At 39.2% G+C, this 19,572-nt stretch overlaps 1 protein-coding gene across 2 annotated transcripts in view; it reads right to left on the bottom strand.

The window, feature by feature from the left end:
* The window catches only part of LOC114647267 (broad substrate specificity ATP-binding cassette transporter ABCG2-like), a 91,660-nt gene that overhangs the window by 59,072 nt on the left and 13,016 nt on the right, over positions 1 to 19,572 (bottom strand). For both annotated transcript variants that reach the window (XM_028795922.2, XM_028795923.2), the window contains exon 2: positions 10,068 to 10,386. In XM_028795922.2, the coding sequence (XP_028651755.1) occupies positions 10,068 to 10,366 (299 nt within the window). In that variant the 5' untranslated portion in view covers positions 10,367 to 10,386. The remainder of the gene's footprint in view (positions 1 to 10,067; positions 10,387 to 19,572) is intronic.

The raw sequence follows: 19,572 nt of genomic DNA, 5'->3' as shown, positions 1-19,572 counted from the left end.
TTAAAATTTATAACACTGCTTAGTAACCTAAAAGTCCAATAAAGAAACAACTGAGTCCAAAGAAAGTTTATGAAAAACCCTGAAAAATTATTAAAAACAAAGGAATTCTACCCTGCAACCTTTTGCACAGTATTTGAATGGGAGGTTATCTGTCATTAAATTGACATCACAGCATGGACTTTGCCCACTAGAAAGAGACTTCCTTTATTGCCAATGCCCGACCTTGAAAACAACAAGTTAAGATGCAAGCTGGGGGTGGGAAGCCATCAGTGAATGCAGTTGCACAGGTGACCGAGATTTGTTGCACTAAACCTTATTTGGTTTAGAAATATCTTAAGTTATTTATTCTCAGATATAAACTCACAGGACAGATTAATCCAAGAATCTTTAGCTGATTTAGCATACCACATTCTTACAACTGCTTCAGTGTCACATTGGTTGAGGATGGAGGTGTTGGGGGGTGATGTCGAGGCATATCTCAACAACATCAGATGCAAGGCAGAAAGAATCTAGGCCCGGACAAGATGCCAGTCCATCATAGGTCACATACGCACAGACCCAGTATTGATAATAAATACAATTTTTGATACCCAGTACAGTATATAATGCAACTCAATAAAAGATTTAAATAAATTGCAATTCTGTATACATTAAAATCTTTACATTAATGTAAAAAAATAATTGAAATTTTAGTCATTAAATTAATGCAGTCTTTTGTAAAGGGTAAGAGTTAAGTTTTGTAAACAAAAGTAAATAAGATTAAATCTGATCAATTTTTTTTTTTTTTTGCATTTATGAAAACAAAGTGTTACTGAGGTAGTACAAGAAATGTTATACATTTTATCAAATGTTAATTGAGCAATTATTGTAATTGTTTGTAAGGAGTCTACATAAAATTATTAAAACAAATATTCTAGTGAAAATAACATTCATTTGGTCTTTTGGAAACAATTGCTCACAAAAGTAAAACACAAACATTTCTAACTGAGCTTGTTTCACCCAAGGGGATCACCCAATGGCGCTTGTTTCACCAGAAGGGCGGTTTGCAATTGTTGCTATGGGGTCATAAATGATTTTAAAAAGGCAAAACTGACCATAAAGATTAAGAAACACTGGTATAAGGAAGACAATGCAGTAATAACAACAACAATAATAATAATAATACCAAAGATTTCTTAACACTTCTGGTTTTAGCAATGTCTAGAACATTACTACCCTACTGTTTTTCTAAGACACTCAGCAGTAAGAATGAGTTGCCTCAACTAAGTAGGTTATAAATCTGCGCATGACGGTTCATACATACAGATTATTAAATGCACAAACTGAATCTATATTTAATGGATTTAAATAATTATCTATTATTAAAATCTTATTCCACTTCAGAACTGCATGGTGCTTGAGTTTGTCCCGACAGCTCCTGGTACAAGACAGGAACTCACATGGACACATCAACACTTACTCATATGGGTAATTTTGTTGTGGATTTACACCACAATCCATCTGTTCAAACATTTGCATTGTGGTACGAGCCCATGATGTCTGAATTACAGAAAGAAGCTGCTTCTAAGATACTTTGTAATCCAGACAAAGACTTCATGTCTGGCCACCGGCAGTTACCATAAAGCAAATGTCCTAACAGGGACAGATTATGGTAAGAATCCATGATAAGACACTTAGTGTAGTCAGCAGGATCTGTACTATGGATGGATGGGATGCAGTGGCAGTGCTGCAAAAATAGTGGGAGAGAGCTCACCTGACATCACCAAGAAGCACTGTGAAGCAGTCCTTGTGCACTTAAGTGTAGGAGTTCTCCTATTAGCTCATGCTGTAAAGGAGCTGCTTCGTGAGCCTTTGTAATCTCGACGGCACGGGTTCACAGTTGGCTTCTGGCAGTCACCATAGTGCAAATGTCCAAAATGGGCCAGATCTGATTTAAATCATTATATTTAATTGAATACACAAATTAGCTTAAGATCTGTATTTAATAATGTCATAGCAGAAGGTACTTCACTGTAATTAGCCCAGGCATTCTGGAATGCATCAGGCTAACTGGATTGGAAAGTAATTTTTTTTAAAATAGCCTAGGCTCTTGGCAATGACCTTACATTGCCCCACCGTAATTAGCCTAGGACATTTCAAAAATAACAACTATTTATGCCATGAATGCAAGGCCAGCAAATCTGTAAGAAATGCAAAGCGCTATTAAGGAGGCATGGACCAAAGCAATATTTAAGGCACCTTAATGAATACATGCCTTGAAGAAATTAGGCTGGTCAGGAGAGTTAATGGGATGGGGTCTGGTACTAGACAAGTGTACTATGGATTATATTTAACACTGCATTAAACAACTTTGGAAATACACTGTATATGCCCATCCACATATTTTATCAAGTATTTCTTGTCTGGCAGCTTCTTTCCCAAAAAGTAAATGAGAAACAGAACAGGGAGATGGTCCAATCAGTTAATAAAGTAGACAAGTAGAACCATAAAAATGGGAAGAAGCAGGCAATATTCCTTCAGGACTTAGCTGACAGCTAAGAAAATGCCAAGGATGCCAGACTTGCTACCGAAAGAGACCTCACAAGACTGGCTAACAGAGGAACACAGAAATGGAACCATGTTGTCCTTTCAATGGTTAGCACTGGCTGGGGGCCCTCTGGCACATTCATTTTTGAACTGAGTGGTAATATTGTCTGTTCAAGTGACATGGGGCCTCATGTATAAATGGTGCGTACACACAGAAATGTTGCGTACAAACGTTTCCACGCTCAAATCGCAATGTATAAAACCTAAACTTGACGTAAAGCCATGCACATTTCCACGGTACCTCATACCCTGGCGTACACAAACTCTGCTCAGTTTTGCAGACTGGCGGCACCCAGCGTCAAAGCAGTGCTACTGTTCCTGTGTGGTCATCCTTTCTTTCTTAGACCCACATTCCTGATGCGGCTTTATAAATACACTGAAATTAACTGCGTATTGTTTATTAGTGTAATGCATCTGATTGTAATTAACCTGTAGCAATATAATGGTCCAGGGAATAGCCATAGTATTCCAAATACCATAACTGTTTTAGCATTGTTACTCTCACTGCATCTTTTCTTCTTTCAGCTGCTCCCGTTAAGGGTTGCCACAGCGGATCATCTTTTTCCGTATTACTCTCACTGCACAACTCGGAGTTATTTATATCACTGTATCTGAGTGGGGAATCACAGCAGCAGCTGATCGGAAAGAGAATTATCGGTATACAGTTTCAAGCACACACTACCTCAGCCGCAACGCGTCAAAGCCTTTCCTGTACGGACCTCGCGTTTCAGAAACAGTTTCATCCCAATAACTGTAAACGCACTCAATCAGTCCATCAAGTGCTCCTTGTAGAACTGTTTGTACTTATAAGTACAATTACCCCACTGTAAACTTGCACTACAGTTATAATATTGCACAACCTGCGCCACTTTATAAAGCGCGTATGATGACGATATCATTTTTAAGATGAAATGCAGCAAAATATTTTGCTTATAGTGCACAGATAAAACGAACTTCATTTAAATAATCTGTATTGTTAATAATTAAACATGTGAGGACACGGTGCCACAGCGCTAGCTAGTTCAGGGATAGCTCCTGTCTTGCTCTGTATTATTGCAGGTGCTGACGCAACACTGGAAGGATAGACGGATAGAATAATTAAACATGTACTATGAAGATATTTCAATGTTCCTTAAAAGTTTTGAAGAATCGGCGTTCTAAGCTTACAGATGGCTTAACGTCTATTACAGAGCTGATTGTCTGGCGATTGGGTATTTGGAGAAAGAAAAGTAAGGACAGGAATTGGAGGTTAGTACGTTTGAAAGAGACAGTACTTCTGTAATAAATTATTTTATCGAAGGTCGCACATGGCGCAGCAAGCCTCTTGCGTGAGATATGAACAATCACTGCGCCACCGTGTTCCCATGTTTAATAACATGCTTTCATTCCTATCATCATGAAAAAGATATCACGTATACATCTCAGTATTTTAATTATTCAGAGAGCTGTAATATCACAAATGTAATGGATTCTGTGTCCTGTTGGAGAAAGAGAGAAGATCAAACACAGAACAAAACATTTAACGTGCTACTTGAGAAACTAGTAAAATAAACGATTTTAAGATGAAGTTTATGATGTTCTACTTTAATGACAAAATAAACTAGATGATTAAAGTGGAAATTTCGAGATTAAAGTTGACATTTCGTGCTTTTTTCCCCACTGTGTGCCTATTTTTTTTCTCTGTACCCTAATAAGCTTTCATATGACACTCAGACAGCCCGCTGCGAGTCGCCTTTTCACGCCGACTTTGATATGTGACAACTTCTTTTTTATTTTGGGCACTGTGCGACTTTGTGAACTTGAGCTTTCGAGTTTCTCTGACACTATGTCACTCGATCAACTCAATTTCTTTTGTTGATTATACCACTGTTTAAACCAACAAATAGCACGTTTTTCCTTTGCCTCCACTTGGTATTCGCTGAAATTCTTATATTTTCCCCTGTGCTTTTCCCATTGTCTTTTCACAGAAGGCTATTTATATCGATTTGCATATTCAAAGAGGCATAATTCTGGGATGAGTTGGGGCGGGACAGAAAGCGCGTGCATGTGCGTTACTTTTCACGCTGATCGGGATTTATGTAGTGAAAGAACGTGAAAGTTTGCGTATGCACAGATTTCTGCATCTGGATTTTTCTGTGCGTATGCACATTCCCGCTTTGTGCTTACGCCATGTTATAGTGTGAGTTCTACGCACAGCGTTATACATGAGGCCCATGGTCCTTTAAGTGTTACAGAAAGCTCAAAGGAGCCATGGCCATAACTGTTTTATAGATCCACCTCGATATAGAAATAAAAATCTGGCTTTGGACATAGTGACCCTCAGATGGAATTTAAAGCATCCTCAAGGCTCAGGACTCCTCTAGTCTAGCATTGGGAAGGGAGTTTTTCCCAGCGAGTGGTGTTTGGCAGTACTTTGAAAATGGCAAAGTGGGCAAAGCACACGTCTAGTGCACAAATACACAAATCAGTAAGCAGGGAAGCAACCGGTCTGAATTTTTATATTCAATTTTGTACTTTTGTTTTCTACTTTAATACAGTGCATCCGGAAAGTATTCACAGCGCATCACTTTTTCCACATTTTGTTATGTTACAGCCTTATTCCAAAATGGATTAAGTTCATTTTTTTCCTCAGAATTCTACACACAACACCCCACAATCCATCCAACCATCCAATTTAGAATCGCCAATCCACCTAACCTGCATGTCTTTGGACTGTGGGAGGAAACCGGAGCGCCCGGAGGAAACCCACGCAGACACGGGGAGAACATGCAAACTCCACGCAGGGAGGACCCAGGAAGCGAACCCAGGTCTCCTAACTGCGAGGCAGCAGCGCTACCACTGCGCCACCGTGCCGCCCATACACCCCATAATGACAACGTGAAAAAAGTTTACTTGAGGTTTTTGCAAATTTATTAAAAATAAAAAACCTGAGAAATCACATGTACATAAGTATTCACAGCCTTTGCTCAATACTTTGTCGATGCACCTTTGGCAGCAATTACAGCCTCAAGTCTTTTTGAATATGATGCCACAAGCTTGGCACACCTATCCTTGGCCAGTTTCGCCCATTCCTCTTTGCAGCACCTCTCAAGCTCCATCAGGTTGGATGGGAAGCACCGGTGCACAGCCATTTTAAGATCTCTCCAGAGATTTTCAATCGGATTCAACTCTGGGCTCTGGCTGGCCCACTCAAGGACATTTACAGAGTTGTCCTGAAGCCACTCCTTTGATATCTTGGCTGTGTGCTTAGGGTCGTTGTCCTGCTGAAAGATGAACCGTCACCCCAGTCTGAGGTCAAGAGTGCTCTGGAGCAGGTTTTCATCCAGGATGTCTCTGTACATTGCTGCAGTCATCTTTCCCTTTTTCCTGACTTGTCTCCCAGTCCCTGCCACTGAAAAACATCCCCACAGCATGATGCTGCCACCACCATGCTTCACTGTAGGGATGGTATTGGCCTGGTGATGAGCGGTGCCTGGTTTCCTCCAAATGTGACACTTGGCATTCACACCAAAGAGTTCGATCTTTGTCTCATCCGACCAGAGAATTTTCTTTTTCATGGTCTGAGAGTCCTTCAGGTGCCTTTTGGCAAACTCCAGGTGGGCTGCCATGTGCCTTTTACTAAGGAGTGGCTTCCGTCTGGCCACTCTACCATACAGGCCTGATTGGTGGATTGCTGCAGAGATGGTTGTCCTTCTGGAAGGTTCTCCTCTCCACAGAGGACCTCTGGAGCTCTGACAGAGTGACCATCGGGTTCTTGGTCACCTCCCTGACTAAGGCCCTTCTCCCCCGATCGCTCAGTTTAGATGGCTGGCCAGCTCTAGGAAGGGTCCTGGTGGTTTCGAACTTCTTCCACTTACGGATGATAGAGGCCACTGTGCTCATTGGGACCTTCAAAGCAGCAGAAATTTTTCTGTAACCTTCCCCAGACTTGTGCCTCGAGACAATCCTGTCTCGGAGGTCTACAGACAATTCCTTTGACTTCATGCTTGGTTTGTGCTCTGACATGAAGTGTCAACTGTGGGACCTTATATAGACAGGTGTGTGCCTTTCCAAATCATGTCCATTCAACTGAATTTACCACAGGTGGACTCCAATTAAGCTGCAGAAACATCTCAAGGATGATCAGGGGAAACAGGATGCACCTGAGCTCAATTTTGAGCTTCGTGACAAAGGCTGTGAATACTTATGTACATGTGCTTTCTCAGTTTTTTTTATTTTTAATAAATTTGCAAAAACCTCAAGTAAACTTTTTTCACGTTGTCATTATGGGGTGTTGTGTGTAGAATTCTGAGGAAAAAAATGAATTTAATCCATTTTGGAATAAGGCTGTAACATAACAAAATGTGGAAAAAGTGATGCGCTGTGAATACTTTCCGGATGCACTATATATTCTGCCTGGTGTTTATCTTAATAATAAACTAGCTATGTTACCGTGCCTTGCCCAGGAAATTTTATAAGACAATGGGCATCATTTATAGTGCTGCTGGTTAATTGTGTGCATCAGAAGTACTAGATAACTAATTAAATTTCTGCATACAATATTTGTAGATTTTTACACAGAGCTAATATTATTAGTAGACAGTGTGGTGCAATGGTTAAGGTATTGGACCTAGGACTTCAAACGTTGAGATTGTGGGTTCAAATCCTGGTACTGACACTGTGTGACCCCGAGCAAGTCACTTCATCTACCTGTGCTCCAAGTGGAAAAGCAAAATAAATGTAACCAATAGTATCTCAGCTGGTTTAATTAATTTTGGATAAAGGGGCATCAAATAATCTCATATATATTTCTCTTCTGGTTCGTCCTGCTTCCACTTCAAAACCAGTCCTATTTGTCCTCTTCCAAACATTTGCCCAGGCTGCACTGGGACTCCAGACCAGCAGTGCAAACACTGTCATGCACTATACTGGCCTGCTGAGCTTAATACATCCAACAAGTACTCGAGGTGCTGTCACAACAATAAAATAGCTTTACCACATTTGCGGGAGCCACCTGTGTCTTTACAACAGCTTCTTACACAGCAAACATCAGAAGCTAAAAATTATCGTGAACACATTCGAGAAAACAACTCTTCTCTAGCGTTTGCTTCCATGGGTATACAGATAACGCAACCTCCTGGCCACGGACCACACGATTTTAAAATACACGGGCAAATTTATCACCAAATCTCTCCACTATACTCTAACACTTCTACCTCTCCAGGATATGAACAGTTGTATGTTTTTGACACAGAGCGAGCCACTGAAGTACGCTTACAAAATAAAGCAAACTCTGCATGCAGCGAAAATTTACTTCTCCAGCTAGATTCCATGCTCAGAACCAACAACCCCTTCGCTAAATCATACAAACACATGCATGAAATCGCTCAGTCCAATCCAACAGCATCTGTACAAATGGTATTCAAGGAAAACCCTAGGCAGGATTTACGACGATACCATGCCCCGACATGTCACACCGATGTTGCACTGATTTTCGTCGGAGAAGATGGCGAACCGCCTGCCGAAAGAAACATTTGCATCTATCTCATAGGCAACTCCTGTAAACAGATTTCCATGCTCAATATGAACTGCGATCCTGTGGTTTACCCACTTTTATTCTCTTAGGGAGACATTGCCTGGCACAAAGATTTACAACATGTTCCCGATAAAAGAACCACCAAGCGAATAAGGTTTACTCAATGCCAATTTTCCACGTACAGATTAGCAATGAGGAATACATTTAGTATTTTGCACTCCAGCGGCAAACTATTCCAACAGTACGTCGTAGATGCGTATGTTAAAACAGAGGGTGCGCGTCTCAACTATCTCAGATTACATCAACAAGATCTACACGTGGAACAATACACAGGACTATCAGACGCACTGCAAGCAAACGCTGAAAATAACAACATACGTGTAGGCAAAATGTTCATATTACCGTCCACATTTCCAGAAAGTCCAAGATACATGCAACAAAACTATCAGGATGCCATGGCCATAGTATGCAAATTCGGAAAGCCTGATTTATTTATCACTTTCACATGTAATCCTGCTTTGCCGGAAATTCTACATGCACTGTCGGATACCCAAAGACCGGAGCACAGACCTGATATTGTAGTACGAGTCTTTTGGATTAAGCTGCAGGAATTACTTAGAGACATTCTACAACAACATCTTTTTGGGGTTGTTATTACACCGCCGTATATTACGGCGGGCGTTGGCTAGTAAGATAATAATAATATTATTAGGTCACTGGAGCTGGCAACTCTTGAACATTCTATGCTACTGTATACACAATTGAATAAAACATTCCTGTGTTAGATGAATTCCTGGTTTTCCTAATGACTTGGCTTTTATTGATGGTTATTGCAAAACACAATTTTACAGGAAAGTGTACTCTTTTAAATTGAAATGATTAATAAGTAGGAATAACATGACGTTTGAGTATGTACTAATATTATTACTAGATCTGTACAATTTTAATTTGTTTAGGTCTTTCTTTCAAGTAGGTCTTTTTGTGTTTTTCACCAGTTGTATGTGGGTCCCCCTTGAAAGTCTGCAGTCTGCGGGTTGGGTTCACCTCTGTTCAAAATAAGAAGACATTCATGTAAATGTAAATGATTTTGGAGGGCAAGGTGGGGGAGGGGGGTCCCCTTTCCAAATCTGTACATGCAAACGTATATTACAATGGAGTAACTCATGTGGGACCCATTAAGTTTAAACTGACACTGTTGATACAAAGGTATTTCTATGATTTACAGGTATTGGGGTCTTAGCTCTCTCTGTCACTGTCATGTGCAGTCTTACATGTGTATAGAATTAAGAGAATGGTTGAGTCCCTTTGGACTTTCATGCACATTCATATAATGATTTAACACTGATCAGTGGCTATGTTGTATATGATGGACAAAAAGGTCAGAGGCTTACCATTATTAGTCATGTGAATAATTGAGAAAATGACTGGGATGGGCACAATAGATTAGGGGCTTAATCCTTTGAAGCACGTACCCTACTTCCGATGCCACTGCATTGGTCCTGGCTTGTCTTGGGATTGCTGGACACCACTTTCACCACTACTTCTCTATCTTCCTCCCTTTCTGCTTCTAGTGAAGAGACACCAACTCACAGTCAGAGTACCTGGAACCCTCAGTGAAGCTTTCTAGAATGCTTGCTAACCACAGAGGTGTACATCTTCCTTGATCTTTGCCAAACTTTATCTTTCCATTTTAGACCTCACTGTACAAGTCAAATGCAAACATGTTCCTCTTTCTTGCCCAGGACACCACCCATTTACCCTTTGTAATCAAGCAGGATAGACATACAAAGATGTTTATTTTTGGGACTTGTGCCTATTACATTTATGGTACAGTGAATGAATCGGTTACATTTTAACTGTAATAATCACGTCAAAGGAGTAACCATGTTAACACAAACATCATAAAAGATTAATTTTTACTCAGAGGAAGGGAAGACTGAAACTAGTTGGACCTGCTCCGACTCACCTGATGCCACAGAGGATTTGCTTTTCCACCACTTTACGCTTGAATGGAGGCCCACTGGTCATCTTCACAGTGTAGTCAATATTGTGGAAGCTAACAGTGGAGCCACGTGGGACTTTGAGGGACTCTCTGGTCGGCACACCACGTTGAAAGGTTTGCTCTGCTTCACCGTCATCATTCAGCGGAACCACTGTGTGGTTTCCTATGGACAAGCGGTCTAAAGATTTAGGGGTAGGTGGGGCAATTTCCACATCCGGGATGCCACTGTTGGACAGATCTTTCTTGACTGGTTCATTCTTCATTATGTTCAACAACTATTTATCTGTAAAAATTAGAAACACATTTAGTGGGTTTTCACTTAAAGATAGTATCTGATCAAGAAAGTGGCTGTAAACTAACAATATTAACAGAAAATGGAGGAGTACGTTAGCAGGTGTAAAGTGGCCCTTAAGAATATATTTAAGAGGAAATATAATATGTTCAACTTTACATTTATTTTCATGTATCCATGGTAAAATGGAGATTCTTATTTGCATGTTGGATGGCACAAATGCAGCAAACAACAATTAATATAATATAAAGATCATGTTAAGGAGAAAGATTACCCAAAGAAATTTTTTAGTACTTTAGTAGTAAACGAACCATCAATCAGGAGGTGAAGTGTATCAGGAATAACAAGGGAGAATTAAAATATACAAACAGTAAAATATAAAAAATGCTCTAAACTTGCATTTTTCTGAAGTTTTTACATGTGAGGAATTGAGAAACCTCCACTAACAGGGACTACTAATGACAAACTGAGTGATTTGGAAATTGTACAGGAAGAAATACTGCTTGGATTAAACAGACTGAAATCTAACAAATCACCAGACCAAGATATTATTTATCCCCGAGGTCTTAAATAGGTTAAGGTGTGCATATGTGAACCCTTGACACAAATTTTTAGAAAGTCACTGCATGCTAGGGAAAACTCCTAAAGGCTAGAAAAAAGCAAATACTATCCCGCTATATAAAAATGGTGAATGGGTATATTAAAGAAGTGGGGAAGGTAGTGTTTCACTAATTTGCTGGAATTCTACAAGGAAGTCATCTCCAGTGTGTAGATGGATGCAAAATTGGGTTATGGTGTGAGGAATCTTGTCTACTGTTAAAAGTGGTGTCTCTCAGGAATCAATGCTGGGGCCACTGCTACTTTAAATATATATAAATGATCTGGACAGAAATAGAAATATAACAAGTTGGTTAAGTTTGCAGATGATACCAAACTAAATGAAATGACAGCTAATCCGGAATCAGTCAAATGATTACAGAGGGACTTGGACTGCATACAGGCTTGGGCAAATTTTTGAGAGATGAAATGTATTGTACTATTTTTAAGTACAATAAATGTAAACAGTTACATGTAGGAAGTAAAAATGTTAAGATTTGAATACACAATGGGAGGTCTGAAATGTGAAAGTACCCCTTATGAGAAGGACTGAGTCATAGTATATTCATCCCTATCTATATCCAGACAGCACACAGAAGCCATTAAGAAGGCTAAAGGAATGTCAGGTTCTATAGCATGATGTGTTTAGTACAAGTCAAAAGTGGTTATACTTAAGTTTTAAAATGCACTGGTAAAGCGGCACTTGGAGTAATGTGTGTAGTTATGGTTTCTGGGCTATAAGAAAGTCCAAAGAAGAGTGACTAAGCTGATGCCAGGGCTGACAGGCATGAGCTATGAGGACAGATTGGAGGATTTGAACCTTTTCAGTTGAAGCAAATGGAGATTAAGATGTGATATGATTGAAGTGTTTAAATTATAAAATGAATTAGTACAGTGGATTCAGGCTCTTATTTCACAAGGAGTTCAAGAAGAACGTAGACACAATTGGAAACGGTATTTCACCCAAATGTTACAAAGTTTTTCTTCACACAGAGAACCACAGACACATGGAATAATTTAGCAAGTAGCGTTGTAGACAGTAGGACGTTAGGAACCTTCAAAATTCAGCATGATTGCATTTTAGAAAAGTGGATAGGATTGGCAAGCTTAGTTGTGCTGAAAGGCCCATTCTCGTCAAAATGTGTCTTAATGTTTAGATAGGATATACATGAAACACTATTGCAATTGTCAGTATGAGCATCTGTTATGCGACCTTACAATGTGTAGATAAAAACTGTCCAGAAGAGGAGGAAAAATGATTGGGCAAAATAAACAAACAGCAACAAGGGCCAATGTAAAAGCAGAACTAATTGTGACCACAAATCAGAAAGACACATTTCACAATAATTAAAGTTAACTTAAACCACAAAGTTTTTAAATTCAGTAAGCTCTTTCTGGCAGAGGCAGTGCACTGGTGAAAATCCAAACACCAGAGTTCATTACTAAGCCTGACCACAATGCCATCTTTAAGTTAATAAGTAACTCTAAATGGGCCTGATGAGGAAGCGCATCTCGACGTACTCTACTTGCTTCTTGTCTTGTGCCCAATGCTGCCTGGGTAGACTTAAACATTGTGTTCATTTCTAGCATACATTAATGGATGAAAGGATGTCTCTTGGAAGCCAAGCCTTGTGTAGAAAAAAAGATTTAACTGAATACTCATTCATCCATTTTCTTTGCTTGCTTAGCCCAGTAAATGGGTTGCGGAGGGGCACAGCCTATCCCAGATGCAGCATCAGGAACCAGCCCATATAGTACACAATCACTCACATACCAAACATACTTGAAGATAAACCTACCTGCACATCTTTGAGATGTGGGAGAAAAACCTGGAGTCCCCAGAGAAAAAAACCCACAGAGATATAAAGACTGTGGCCAGGCTGGGAGTGGATTTAAACCCAGTCTTAGTGTAGCTTTGAGGCAAAAGAGCTACCAAAGTATAAGGTGTTTGACATCATGTGGAAACTGTGCAAGCTGAAATGCACAGTTGATGGGCTATAACATTAACATAACATTTCCTATGAAGATGCTTCCACACGATGTCCAGTGTGGCAGGTCAACTTTTACTCACAACCACATTTAAATTGCTTGGCCTAAAACTTCACCTAACAGTGCAAAGGTGTAGCATCACCATACATAGCATTCAATCTTTTTCATTTGGCTTATTTGAATTTATTGAGTGAACAATGCTCCCAATCTGTCGATTTCTTTGTAGACTCAAATGGAGATGGTTTTGCCATTCTCACTCTCTGACATAATGCTCTAAAATGATCTCAAACTGAACATGTGGTATGCCAAGCCATGTTGACAAGTTCCGATCGAGATGGTTTTGCCATTCTCACTTTCTGACATAATGCTATAAAATGATCTCAGACTGAACATGTGGCATGCCAAGCCATGTTGACAAGTTCCGATCTTTAACAGAAGCACATGATACTTATATAGGTAACTTGTTGAACATCCCTTGTTCCACTAAGCAGTCCTACTTCACCAAACAGGCAAACCTAAATACCCAAGATCTTCAGATAAAAAAAATAAATAAATAATAATAATAATAATATGGATGGTGCAAACCCCAGAATGGGTATCCTCTAGCAGAGTGAAAATGCTAGTTGGGCTCAAACGGGTTTAAAACTACAATTTCTATACACTGCTTTATGCTCCATCTTTCGTTCAGTGCACTGAGTCAACCATCAACTAAACTACAAGTTATTTGTGAGGACTAAGATCTCAGGTAGATATCAAATACTGAGTCATTGCAATTGTTTTAATATTGTTAATCCCCCATTTTAAACTTAATCCACAGATTTAACTAAGGTGAGACATAACACTCAATGGAAGAGAAAAAAGATGGGATACCAAAATGTGGGCAAGCAAGAGCAAACCAAAGGAAAGAAAGCAAAGAAGATCAACAGAGTACTTCCAGATCAACAAATGTGAATGGGGAAAAAGCTCAAAAACCCAAGACCTGGTGGAGAAGTGGGTTTCTAAATGACTAAGCACTGATTTAGTGTAAAAAGACAGAGTGAAAATAGATCAAAAACCTAGAAAGAACAAGTCAGCCTCTAACCTCAATATAGGGCTGTTAAGAAGGTGGTACAAAATTAAATAAATGCATAATTACATTAACGCATTAAAAATTTCAAGGGAATTCATGTCTATTAATGGTGCCTGATCTTTTTCTGTATTGTTTCTTGATAACAGCCTTCATCCACACATAAAAGTACAGTCAGCACTCGTCACTTGGTAATACGAGATTTTCCCATATTAGAACATAAAATACAGCATACCATTTGAAATCAATAAGGGGCAAAGTCTGAACCGCAGTTTCATATACATCGTTTCATATATACATTTGCTTTTCAAAGTGCAGAAAATGACATGAGAACAATTAAAATCAAACCAGTTATACAAACAGAGTGAAAGAGTTTTATTTTCATGTTGCGCTAAATTTGTAGACGGACAAACCATGTGCATCAAGTGAGGTTGCATGTCAAGGTTACATGCTGCATTCACATGCAAAAAGTTAAAAAAAAAATGCATACTTGAACATTCAGAACAAGATACTACATGCAGTGATGCCTGCTAATGCAATTTCGCCCTTGAAACATAAGAGGCTGTCAATGTATAGGTCTGAGTGCAAGAACAAGAAGGAATGTCAGTAAGTTAGCCCTGTCCCTGGCTCACAAACACATTTGCTGTGGAGCTTTTAAGGTTGCCCATGGAGAGATATCTGACATGAAACAGCACAGTGCAAGTGCAACCCATGTCCGAGCTGTTAAAGAGCAGATAACACGGAGTTGAATCACTTAATTCCTTTTACCTCACTTGGACTTACCCCAAAGCAGACATGGTACATTGTTGTTGTTTAATTACAACAACATTTATTTATATAGCACGTTTTCATACAAATGATATAGCTCAAAGTGGTTTACAAGATGAAGAAAGAAAAATACAAAAAATGAGATTAGGCAATAATTAATAGTATCCATCCATCCATTTCCCAACCCGCTGAATCCGAACACAGGGTCACGGGGTCAGCTGGAGCCAATCCCAGCCAACACAGAGCACAAGGCAGGGAACCAATCCTGGGCAGGGTGCCAACCCACCGCAGGACTAATTAATAGTATGTTACCCATTACAGTCTACATTACAGCCTACATTAGCCTATATTATACTGCAATTAATAAAACTAGGCAATAATCATTGCAAATCGATCATGCTGATATTTATGATCATTTGGGCTGATGGTTAAGATAGACTTGTTTTATAATTTATAAATGATACGTGCTCCCCATGACCCTGTGTTCGGTTTCAGCGGGTTGGAAAATGGATGGGTGGATGATACATTCTATGGTAATGTGAAGTTTAAAAACATCTAAATAAATAACTGTCAGATAAATATGTTTTAAGATTTTTCAGTCTATTCTTCTTTATTTAAAAGCCTAATCTATACATATTTCCAGTCTCATTAATGACTTCCCTGCAGGTTAATAGGTGCAGAGTTGACTCGTACGTATCATGCAGTTAAGCACAACCTGAGCTATAACAATTATGTACAAAGGCTGAATCATGATTTGTTGTTTCTTGCTCTTTAATATTGTGCAATTGTTAGTGCTTTTGGTATGTTGTCTGGCAATATAGCAATCCAAATCATATGCATTGGTTTTGCCAAATATTACAGTAATCCTCAGGGGGTAGGGTGTTTGGTGGTCGTTTCTGTTACACAAAATTGTTCAATAAACTAACTGAAGTAATGTAATGTGCATACACAAGTGATTATTAAAATGGCTTTTTTTTAAATAAAAATGAATCACCAAGTTATTTCTGCTCTATAGAAAAATATTAATATTCCTAAAAGAAATACAATACATTTTGATTAATATGCAGTTAATTTTGATTTAAAATTGTAATCGTTTGGTTAATCACCATTAAATTTTTAATCAAACTGCAGCCCTAAAATATATAAATGCATTGTCAAATGTGACAAAAAAAGAGAATTAATAAATGTTTCAATAAATGTTTGTTGTTTGTTTCTTTATGTATTCTTTCTCCATTTATCAATTTCAGTGACACCACACTCAACATGAAATGAAACTTATTATTATAAACTATTAAACTATTATTTTCACTTGTCAAAGTTAGAAAGTGTGCTCTATAGAGTACCTGAATTTGATTAGTGAATTGTCGGTAGACAGGATACACACTCACAACTTTGCACATGCTTATGAGCCACAGAATTCTCAAGGCAAGCAAAGCGAATGCTCAGTGTTGTGACTGTGCACATCCATGACAGCCACAAACACAAAAAAAAAAGTTGCCCAGAATTACTGCACAAAGCAGCCACTTTAATTCAAGTAGCCCTGAATTTATCATCAGAAGTCTGCATCTGACATGTGGCGTATACCTGTAAATGTAGAACCTGATGGCCAAATGCTTAAGTGCACTCCAACGGCAATTCACCAATCAAAAAACACAATAGTCACTAGAGCCCACACTCCTAGAAAAACTTAACCCAAAACTACCGTGCAACATGGCTGCTTTAATTAAAGAAGCTCTGAAAATTAATCATCAGGAGTCTGAAAGCCACATTTACAGCAAATACTTCAGATGTAGACTTTTGGGAGCCAGCATATGAAGTTTATTCTGTAATGTCATTACTGTAATGACTTTGCTACTTTAAAAGCTCTGAGGTGCAATCTGTTAAGTATTAGTGTAGTAAGATGGGACCTGTTATTACTAGATTTGTTTTCCATGATGTTTAAAGGATATATTGTTGAATTTGATTTCCAGTGTTGCAAAAGATGAGCTGATCAGACTTTGCATTTGGCTTGAAATGTATAAAGAGAAGAAGAAAAAAAACAAAACACACTCACACTGGTAATATTTTACATATGGCTAATACATTGTAAGGCTGAGGCTGGACCCCATTGGTATAGTTCTATCCCAGCCTGAAATGTATAATGGTGGTCCTGATCATTCCAGGCATGTACAAATGCTACAGTGGGCACGTTATGCCAAATAACTATTGTTGTACTGTATTCCTCCAAAAACCTTATACTATGTCACCAACTGTCAAACATTCAATAACAAAAGTCAGCAATGTAGAAAGGTAGAAGCAAGACAGGGTTACAGCTTTTTGCCTGTGTCTGGTGTTTAGATATGTGTTTTAATATTAAACACAATAGCATCTTCTAAGCTTTTAACAAGAAAGGTTCTGAAATGGCACTTCACTAGGCCATGTGGCTCCTTACTGAACTATCCAGCCATCTTCCAAACCCACTTACACAAAGCAGGGTCACAGAGAGGCTTGAGCATTGGATGCAAAGCCAGGAACACAGTATGGACGAGGCACCAGCCCATTGCAGGGTCTTATTAAACAATTGCTTGACAAAGAACCATTTCACTTTGGAAAATATACTTTGCATATGAAATTGGTTCTGTGGGGTTTGAAAACGTTCTTAATTATAGACAAAACGTAAATCTTTAATGTTTAGTAGGCTACTTAAGAGGATACTAGAAGATCAAGAAAATCTGAACTTAGCCAGTGTTAATGTATGTAGGAGGAGTCTTTAAATAATCAGAAACCCGTTGGTATTTCACAAATCTGTTACCAATGTCTTCTTTCGGCTGCTTCCGTTAGGGGTTGCCACAGCAGATCATCTTGTTCCATATCTTTCTGTCCTCTACATCTTGCTCTGTTACACCCATCACCTGCGTGTCCTCTCTCACCACATCCATAAACCTTCTCTTAGGCCTTCCTCTTTTCCTCTTCCCTGGCAGCTCTATCCTTGGCATCCTTCTCCCAATATACTCAGCATCTCTCCTCTGCACATGTCCAAACCAACGCAATCTCGCCTGTCTGACTTTGTCTCCCAACCGTCCAACTTGAGCTGACCCGAACCTGTTACAGATCTAAATAAAAGGTTCTTTCCAGAAGTTTCATGTCTATGGTTCTTTTGGGAACAAAAAATGATTCCCCTATGGTTTCACTCTGGAAGACTACTTTAACACCTTTGTTTTTAAAAGTGTTGAGTGCATCTGAATTCTCTTTACCGGGTGAATTTTGGCAAAGATTTGATTCCATGGACTTTAGATCTGTAGAGCTAAATCCCAGACTGCAGAGCCGCCAAGAAACTCTCATGAAGTTGCAGGGGAATGAAAAAAATGGGGCATAAGGTGAATTAATTGAGGTTTCCTAATCATGCAGAATACTGTGAGGGATAAAACTGGAAAGGTCAACCAAGCAAGCTTTCATTAAAATGTAGAGACTCACTTCTAGTTAAGAAACAATGGTAGTAATGGAGTGCTTCTTAATTATCCCCCTAAGCATTAAGGATTATTCCATAGCACAGGGCTATTCAATTACAAATTCAGTTGGGCCAGATTGTCAAACCAAGAAGGTTAGCTGTGCCAGTCATTTTAGCGGCAAAGCAGCTCGTAATGACAAATTTTAAAACCAAAACAAACAAATTTATTGAAAAACATAAGGTTTATTCGTTGTTTCTCTTTTAACTTTGGTCAGTTTGCAGAGCAAAAGGTGCATACAAAAAGAGCTGAATTAACAGAATCTGAGGTAGCCCCTATTTACAAAAGAAAAAAAACTGACCTAGGCTACATATCTGACCTATCTGATCACAAAGTGCATAAAACAAAATAGTGCACAGTAGTAGGCTATTAGAAATAACATTGTTTCCTTTTGAAACAAAATAAACAACTTGTACACATTTGACCCAGTAACATCTCAAAGTGCATAAAATAAAAAGTGCACAGTATTCACAACTATAACAACACTGAGGGAACATATTTTAAATCACCATGTGTGATTAGGCATGCCTCTGTTACGCATCCCACATTATATTGATGTATTGTAGGCTACAGTTACCCTGCTGACTTAATGGGAGAAGTGACATTTTTTGTTTTGAACGAGAGCAGTGACTTTAGGCTCGTAAGTTGTCAATGCAATTCGAAGGCATTGGAGGAGAGTTGCTTTTTATGGAGTTCATGTGTGAAAAACTTGACTCACATGTATATGTTGATCCAAACATACTGAGCATGACGATCGCTACTTTCTTAATGTTAGGGAACTGATGTGCGTTGACATCAGTCCAAAACATTGCAGGCCCGTTAGTGGAAAGCTCCTGTGCCATGGTTACAGATGACTGCATGTCAACAAGTTCGAGTGTGAATTTCCCCTCGTCAATGGAAGGGACCAATTTCTTAGCTCTGGCGGATAAGTCCCCTTCTATTGCAACAGTGAACGGGTCTCTGACAAAAACGGCCAACTCTGTGGGCAGATCAAGTCCATCCAATCGACCAGCAAAGTTATTGTTCAACATCGCAATGAAATCTGTCATCACATCCGTGATTTGTGCGGGGGATGAGATGCATTTGCGGAGTGTTGGAAAATGCAGCATTCGGCCTGTGCTCAAATCATTTGCGAAAAGGTCCAGTTTAACTTGGAATGCGCGCATCTGTTCCACAAGGTCGATGACAGTTTTGTCTCTGCCTTGTAGTCCCAAATTGAGATCATTCAGGTGTTTGAATATGTCGCTCAGAAAGCAGGCATCGGCCATGAAG

Source organism: Erpetoichthys calabaricus, chromosome 2 (genome assembly GCF_900747795.2).
Source record: "Erpetoichthys calabaricus chromosome 2, fErpCal1.3, whole genome shotgun sequence".
Taxonomy (NCBI): Eukaryota; Metazoa; Chordata; class Cladistia; order Polypteriformes; family Polypteridae; genus Erpetoichthys; species Erpetoichthys calabaricus.
Note: the sequence above shows the minus strand (reverse complement) of the source record. Positions and strands in the feature narration are given on the sequence as shown.